Source organism: Mirounga leonina, unplaced genomic scaffold (genome assembly GCF_011800145.1).
Source record: "Mirounga leonina isolate KUSES-001 unplaced genomic scaffold, KU_Mleo_1.0 Mir_93, whole genome shotgun sequence".
Classification (NCBI taxonomy): Eukaryota; Metazoa; Chordata; class Mammalia; order Carnivora; family Phocidae; genus Mirounga; species Mirounga leonina.
In genome coordinates, this window is record NW_023270854.1 from 728,254 (window position 1) to 736,299 (window position 8,046).

At 60.7% G+C, this 8,046-nt stretch overlaps 1 protein-coding gene across 4 annotated transcripts in view; it reads right to left on the reverse strand.

Annotated features, from left to right (window-relative positions):
• NFATC1 (nuclear factor of activated T cells 1) overlaps window positions 1-4,029 on the reverse strand; it is a 100,166-nt gene extending 96,137 nt beyond the window's left edge. For 3 of the 4 annotated variants that reach the window (XM_034996125.1, XM_034996124.1, XM_034996126.1), the window contains exon 1: window positions 3,782-3,869. In XM_034996125.1, the coding sequence (XP_034852016.1) occupies window positions 3,782-3,869 (88 nt within the window). Of the gene's footprint in view, window positions 1-3,781 lie in introns of all 4 variants that reach the window. The other variant, XM_034996123.1, reaches the window with a different exon arrangement.
• Between the last annotated feature and the right edge of the window lie 4,017 nt (window positions 4,030-8,046).

Below are 8,046 nucleotides of genomic sequence, written 5' to 3' on the forward strand. Positions count from 1 at the left end.
AGCTCACGGGGTGCCCTGACGGCATCCTCTACACACATCTTGTCACCTCAGGCCTCCACCTTCTCATTCCCTGTTTTTGAAGAACTAAAAAACATCCAAGTTGTTTGTGATCAGCTGCAGTGCTCCTTGATAAAGATACAAAATTAAAATGTCCTACAAATAACCATCCTGGATAGAACATCTCTGGAACTTTGGGACAAACTGTAGGGGTGGACTGCCCACAGGACGCGTGTGGATGCCTGTCCCGCAAGTGGAGGGTGCCCCCCGAGATTCCTGCTTGGGTGCAGGGCCCACCCTCCCCGAGTCCCCGGCACCAGAGACCCCGGTCTCCTCCCATCACCGACACACTGCTGGGCACGGAGTCAGGAATAAAGGTCCCTCCAAAGACGCCCCCTCTCTGCGTGAACGGGACGGGCCGCCCGCGGCGCCCAGCTGCAGACCTGCCTTCTCGGGGCGTGAGGCGGCCTGTCTGCTGGGGACAGTCCAGCTCCGACCCAGAGGCCTGGCCAACTTCCTCCCGAGTTGCCAGGGCAACAGCCCTGGCAGCTTTGGGGCCAAAAATCGCTTAGAACATAGGAGCGCGGTGGGAAGCAGGACCACGCCCGCCTCCCAGCCCACAGCGAGCAGCTATTTCCTGAGACCGAAGGGACGGGCCTCCTTGTCCCCTCCTCTCCGGAGAGGGACGCCCTCCGCCCAGCCAGCCTTCTGCCCACGGGGTTCCGGGCCCGTGGCCTCGGGGACACGAGGTGGCCCTGGGAGAGCAAACAGCACTCTCGCCCAGCCCTGGGGCAAATTATTAAAAATTCACTTTTCTTTCTCTCAACTAACGGTTTCTATTTGCTGCTGCCGAGCACTGTGGAAAGGACGGACTCCAGCCCTGAAGCCCCAGGGAAGACGCGACCCCTGGGGGTGCCACAGGCCTGAGGGGGGACGCAGTGACGGGAGTGACCGTGTGCGCAGAGGCTCCCCCCACCCCTCCCCCCGCACTGACTCCTCGCAGCAGAGGATGCCGCTCACAGCCCCGGGGGACCGTGACAGACGCCAGTGAGCACGGCCGCCGCGGTCAGGGCTCCCGTGTCCTTGGACAGAGTGCCTGACCCCGTGTGCGGTATAATCTATAAGGCCGTGTTACCTTGCTTCACGGCCCGACTCAGCGTGAGTCACCCGTTCACTTATTTATACCCAGGCTCATTCCAGAAATAACGTGAAGCCGTTTCTATCATCCATTAAGGGCTGGAGAATTTAATGTAACAACTTAATACAGCAATGTGATAATTAACTTGATATTTAATAATTACAATACAATATTATAATTAATAAAAACAAAAAGAAGAGACTGCACTAATAATCGCCAAAACCCGGAAGCAACTGCAGACGCCCTTCGGAAGGTGATGGATTCATACACTGTGGTGCATCCAGACAATGGGATATTGCTCAGCACTAAACAGAAATGAGCTACAAGCCATGGGAAAGACACAGAGGAAACCTGAGTGCGATTCACCAAGGGCAAGAAGCCAGTCTGAAAAGGCTCCGTCCTGTAAGACTCCAACTTAAGACGTTCTGGAAAAGGCAGAACCATTGAGACAGTACAGACCCATGGTGGCCGGGAGCTGGCGGGGGGAGGAGGGATGTGCAGGCCGAGCACGGGGTATTTCCAGGGCGGTGAGTCTCCTCTGTAGGTAGTGTTACGCCGGATACGTGACATCGTGCATTTGGGAGAGCCCGAATGCACTCCCACCGCCGAGAGTGAGCCCTACTGTCCACTGTGGGCGAAAATGGCACGTCCACGGAGGTCCTGCGCAGTTAACAGGTGCTGCACTCTGGGCAGGTGTTAAATGACAGGGCAACTGAGGTGCGTCAGGGCAGGGGGTCTAGGGGAGAGCTCTCTACCTTCCTCTGGATTCTGCTGTGACCCTAGAACTGCTCTTAAAAAATAATCTTAATAAAATGAAGGAAGAAAACGTGAATATCTCTCAGAAAAAATATGTTAAAAAAGGAGTGTTTTCTAGCAATTTCTAACACACGACGAGGGGAAGAAGCCTTTCTTTTCTCTGCCTGGCCTCCTCTGCCCAGAGCTGTCTCCAAGCTGCCCGAGGCCTCCCTTCTCCCAGAGCCTGGTGAATGCTGGGCCCCAGGTGCCCGGATCCTGGAGGCCTTCCTGAAGGAGGCTTTCACTGGACTGTGCCCCCGCCCCGGGAGCCTGGGGCTAGGGCACCAACTTAGCCAAGATGATTAAAGGCAGCCTTAAGAATGTTACTGGCTCACGGATCAGTTAGGAGTTCGGAGCAGACATTCTGGGAGGCACAAGGAGGCGGTGAGGCCCTCCCCGGCTCTGGGAGCCCCCAGTCGCGGAAGCCACAGAGAGCCTGTGTCCTGTGCACGCCAGCAGCCCTGAGGGCGCAGGAACGGTCCCCGAGAGCCACAGGGCCCAGGACCGCAGAGGGAGGCCCGTCCAGACAGGCTCTCACACCATACAGTGGTCTTCACCTCCCGCCTCTCCCTAGACACCTGCTAAGAGCACGGAGCCCGGGGGATGAAAATCCTCTGATGGGACGCTCTGAGGGAGCAGCACGGACTGCCGGACCCGGGGAAGGAAAGCAAGAAGGCCCCAGGGACCATTTCTCCACTTCCATCCCGGTCCAGACAACTGCCTTGGCTCCCGCCGACCCCGGGGGCCTGGAGACCCACAGCCGCCGAAGACGAAGCTGGGGTACGGATAACAAAATTCAGGCAGCCTCTGCCTGGTTGGAACGTTTATTTTTTAAAAATGAACAGGACGTTACAGTTTTTAAAAGAGGGGTGGTGAACGACATGGAAAATATTATACAATCACCACAGAGACGCCGTCCGTCGTGTGCGAGCCAAGTGTGCCGTGGGCAGCTTCCTCACTCTCCGCCACGTGGGCAGGACAGAAGGGAGAGGTGGGGGGCCAGCGCTGGGGTCTCCCCCACCCGGACCCACCCCCGCAGACACGGCCGCCGAGCTGGCTGGGATTATTCAGTAGCTCACACCCTTACTCAAGAGCATCCACTCCAGAAGCCTGGAGGTTTCCTTTATTTGTTGTTTAACTGAAACCTTTATTTTTGCAGGGAAGAGAAAATGAAAGAGAAAAAGGCTCCGAGCCCCTGAGGGCTGGTTCCACTTAATGCGGCTTCTGGGAGGGGCCAGGGGCACAAGGGTGCTCAGGGGCAGGTCTGGAGGGGCTCCAAGGCCTCCTGCCCTCTGGCAATGGCCGCTCACCACCTGTCCCTCGACAGTGTCCAAGTCCAGGGCCTTGGACACTCGTGTCCCCTGGTGTCAGCAGCATGCCAGCACCCTGAAGGAGACAGCCCTCCGGCAGGACTGCTCGACAGACCCCACAGACGTGTGACCCACAGGCAGGGGACCTGCCTCCTCTGACCCCGACGTCCGCACTGAGCAACACACCAGAGCCTGGCCCTTCCCACTCACCCACAACTGCCCATTACACCCGATCCCTTTTAGTAGGTTCCCCAGGGTCCTGGAGGCAGGGCACCCCCAGGCCAGCCGGCCCTGACTTCATCTGGTTCCTGCACCCCAGGCCCAGACCCCTGCCCCCCCGGGGGCCCTGCACCCACCCCCAGACACCACCCCAGGTCCCCGCACCCCCGATCCCGCACGTCCAAACCGCGCGCCCGCCCCTGCGTCCCTCTACCCCGCCCCATCGCCAGCCCTGCAGCCCCGGCCCTGCAGGCGCCAACACAGCACCCCACGGCCCTGCACCCCTCGCCCTCCCCCCGCCCCCGGCCCCGCGCCGACCCACCTGGGGCAGCGGCGGTGCCTTCGTCGCTCTGGTTAAACTCGAAAAGGAAATCGAAGTCGAACTCCTGGTCCTCCTCCAGCCCTGTCATGTTGGGACGGGCCAGGTCGGGCTGGGGTCCGCGGAGGGGCCGGGGCCCGGGGTCTGGGGTCAAGGCCCCGGCCGGCTTAGGTCGGGGTCTGGGGTTTCGGGGCCGGAGTCCTGGCCTCGTCAGGGGCCGGGCCCCGGGGCAGGGTCGGTCGGGGCCGGGGCGGGGGGCGGGCCGGGGCGGGGCGGGGGCGGGGCCGGGTCGGGGTCGGGGTCGGGGCCGGGGTCGGGGTCGGGCCCGCCTCGGGGCCCCGGCCGCCGCACCTGTGGTCGCGCCGCCCCGGCTCGGCTACGCCGGGCGCCCGGCCGCGCGTCCCCGGGTAACGTGACTCCCGCCCGCGCCCCTCCCCCGCCCCCGCGCCCCTCCCCGCCCCCCTGCCGTTTCCGGGTTGACACAAACAAGCGGCTCGCCGGCCGCGGGCTTCCGAGTTTTAAATAAACTCTCCGGGCAGCCGGGCAGCCGGGCGCACGCGGCTCGCTCGCGTCCCCCGCCCGCGCCTCCACGTGCACCCCGGCCCGCGCCCCGGCGGCCCGGGCGGGGGGCGGGGGGCGGGCCGAGAGCCCGCGGGTGGGACCCCCGCCCGCGCCCCGCGCGCCCCGCGCGCCCCGCAGCGGCGCGAAGGTCGAGACTGGCTCCGGAGAGAGGGCCGGCTGCAGCGAGCCTGCTGGGGCTGCGGACGGGGTTCGGGGCGCGGGGCCTCCTGGGCGCGCGCAGTTAGCGGCCTGAGTGCACAACGTGCACGTCCGCCCGAGCGCGGGCCCGCAACCCCGGGGCAGCCCGCCGGCCCCGTAGGCTGCTCTGCCGCTCGGAGCAAGCGACGCCCCCTTCCCAGCCCCACGGCCAAACACGTCACCCGAAAGTGCCAGGAAAACGGGAGTCCCCGTGGGGCTGGAAATGCTCTCCCTCGCACCGCGGGGCTGCGCCGGTGCTCGCAGCCACCGCGCTTTGAGCTCCGGCAGCGCCCACGGGCCACGCGGCTTCCTTGGAACCCCGTTCACTGCGGCCCCGCAGCCTCTTAGATTCACGTCCGCGCTCGCACGCGTCCACAGGTAGCTGCGGAGCTTGCAGAGGCTGAGTGCGGGGCGTGCAAACCCGAGGCTAGGACACGGAGCAGCCTGGCCACAGCAAGCGGTCGGTACAGGCCCGCCCGGCACCATTCTTGCCTTACGTCCTTTCCCCCAGCTGTTTGCGCTGACTGCCCCCAGTGTCTTGGCACCATGCGCAGCCGACATCTGCAACAGCAGGGGGACGACTTCATGGGACTCGAGGAAAAGGGGGTCCAGGCGTCCATTTCTGCACTCTGCTGCCGATGAGCACGCGCCCTCTTCTCTGCCCTGCAGGCCCTTTGGCCCTGCGGGTGTTGCTCTTTCCGGAAGCAAATAACCTGCAAATCACTTGCCCCCCCCCACCATGCTTCTCTCCCAGGACCCTTTGCAAATGGCTGGTTTTCTCCAGTGATAAACTAGGGTTCACTTTGGCCTGATTTAGTTTCTAATAATAGTCCTCACTTTGAGATGTATGTTGGAGGGTTGTTGTGTTTTAGTTAGCTTTTTTGCTGACCTTCGGGCAAATAGAGTCTGTTCTGTTGAAAAGCAGCACTTCATTTTCTCTTTCCAGTTGTTTTCCCCGAGGCCGCCTCTAATCCCCACCAAAAATTTACATGGAAGTAACAGCCCTTGACATCACTGTAGACTGCAGCTTTTTGTTCAAGGTTGGAGAGCAAGTGGGTTCACACTTCTGCATGCACAGGTGCCCACCCAGTTCCCACCCGGCCACGGGGATGGGGGCTCAGCCCCCGCTCTGCCTAAGGCTGAGCTGCCCCCACCTGGTTTCGGATCCCCAACCAAAGTAGCCAGATGCGCAGGCCAGTTTTCTAACTGCTCCTCTCACCAGCAACCCCCCCCCCCCCCCGCCGCCAGCACTGCCGAGCCTTCCAACTGGTACCGGGTTTGGAGCTACTGCCAATTCAGCAGACGCTCCTGTCCCGATGAAGATGTTTAGCTTGGCGCTTCCTCTCGGCGGCTGCGGGTGTTCACGGCGCACAGAGCCCCCGCGCTGGGTGTGAGCAGGGCGCTAGCACCGCGGCCCTTTCTAATCTGGATTAGGAAACAAGGCCACGAAGTTAAGTGTCGGGAGAACAGAGCGCGCTTTGTTCTGCTCTGGAGAGCCCCGGGGCATTCTGTGTGGAGCAACCTCGGAATGGGTGGGTGGGTGGCTACCTACAAGGCCTTGCATTTCTCTGCATTCTCCACGCGGAAAAACAAGCACAGGGCCTTCAGAAACAACAGTGCTTAATGAGCTTCAACCCAGATGCTCATTAGACTCGAGGGAAGTGCTGGGGCATCGAGCACATTCTCACATGGGCAGCTGATGCCTTAGTCAGGCCTTGGGGAGAGGACAGATCACGTCCCCCAGCGCCCGGCCAGGCAGGCGCTGACCTGCAGGAGCCGCGCGCCTCTCATCCCCTCAGCCTGGGTCTGGGAAGGACTCCATCACACTTTCTGTTGCCTAATGTTGCAGCTTTTAGAAAACATCCCCACATTCACCGAGTTTACTCAGTGCACCTGGGCGCTACCTCTGCAGAGGCCCTTTCAAATGCACTTTCTTAAGTAGGAAACAGGAAGAATCACCAGCACCCCCTAGATGGTTTTTTTCTTGTAAAAGAAGAGATTATTGCGGGATGGACCACCGACTGTTCAAGTCAAGAAATCTAAACTTTGAAAGACCTGCGTTTTTTAAAGCAGTGTTAAAAAATATGTGGGCAGGGCGCCTGGGTGGCTCAGTTGGTTAAGCGACTGCCTTCGGCTCAGGTCATGATCCTGGAGTCCCGGGATCGAGTCCCGCATCGGCGGGCTCCCTGCTCAGCAGGGAGTCTGCTTCTCCCTCTGACCCTCTCTCCTCTCATGCTGTCTCTCACTCTCTCTCTCAAATAAATAAATAAAATCTTTAAAAATATATATATATGGGCAGACTTTGAAAAAGGTGTCCAAGAAGTTAAGACCAAAACCTCAGCACATTTTTTAGAAATTGTTCTAATAGCAAGAGCTCGTCCCATAAATATTACCTGTTGCTTACATTTAAATATTTCCTAAACTGGGATGAAATGGTAAGAAACATACCTCTTCCTTCACTGATACAAAATATGGAGAAAATAACTGATCTCCTTTTATTGAGGGTACACCTGGGGCTCATCCCGGTTAGGGACAAGGACTTTCTCCAAGCTGCCCGTCTTGGAGGAGAGCAGTTCTAGGGCCACTGGGGGCCCTTAGCAGGAAGGTGCCGGAAGCGGCTGCTCCCCACAAGCCTGTCTGCCCTCGGAAAATAGTCCTCACTACACACTGGCAAGTTTGCCAGGTTTCTTAAAATAATTTAAATAAAATCCTCCCGCACTGATGAGGCATTTGGAAAGATGTCTCCCAGTTTCTGGGGCGCATTTGCTATCCCGATCCCTAACCGGGATGTCGGTGGCCCCTTGCGGAGGCTGTTTTCAGACGCCTGCAGGAGCATCCCCGGGGGGAGCTCCAGGCTGCTCGGCCAGGTGGGTGGGGTGAGGGGACTCTGCGAGGCTCACTGTCGGGAGTGGCTTTGGGACAGACACTTATGCACCTTCGTGACTACCAACGAGCGGCGTGCAACTTGGCGGTCCCTTTTCGCGCTGTCCTGAATCACTTCCTACGGCTGGAACTCACGTCTGTGAGGTTGCAAAATGGCTTGAATTAGGGGCTGCGTCCAGACAGCACGTCTGATGCCCTTAGCCCTGCGGGTCGCGCCACCAGCCTGACGGCCCCCGGGACGGGGAGAGACTCCGCCCCCGGCAGGGCTCGGGGAGGGGCGCGGACCCCCCACTTCACGTCGCGTGGCTGGTCTCCGAAGCCACAGGGTGGCCTTGCCCCCCTGGGGACGAAACCGGCCCGGCTTCGTTCCCAAAGAAACCTCACTTCGTCGCAAGGCGCCTCTTGCGGTCGTGACGGCCCTAACCTCGCCCGGTGCCCGACCGCCTGCGTTTGAACTGAGTTTCGGCCGCGGATCCGCCGCGAGGCTGCGCTCAGCGCTGGAGAAGAGGAGACACCTATTGGCAAGAAGGCGCTCAAACCAGGGCTGCTCGGGGAACACCAGGGGGACACCGCTTCCCAGTCTGTGCCGCGCGCCCGCCGCCCGCGCCCCTCCCGGCGGCAGACCC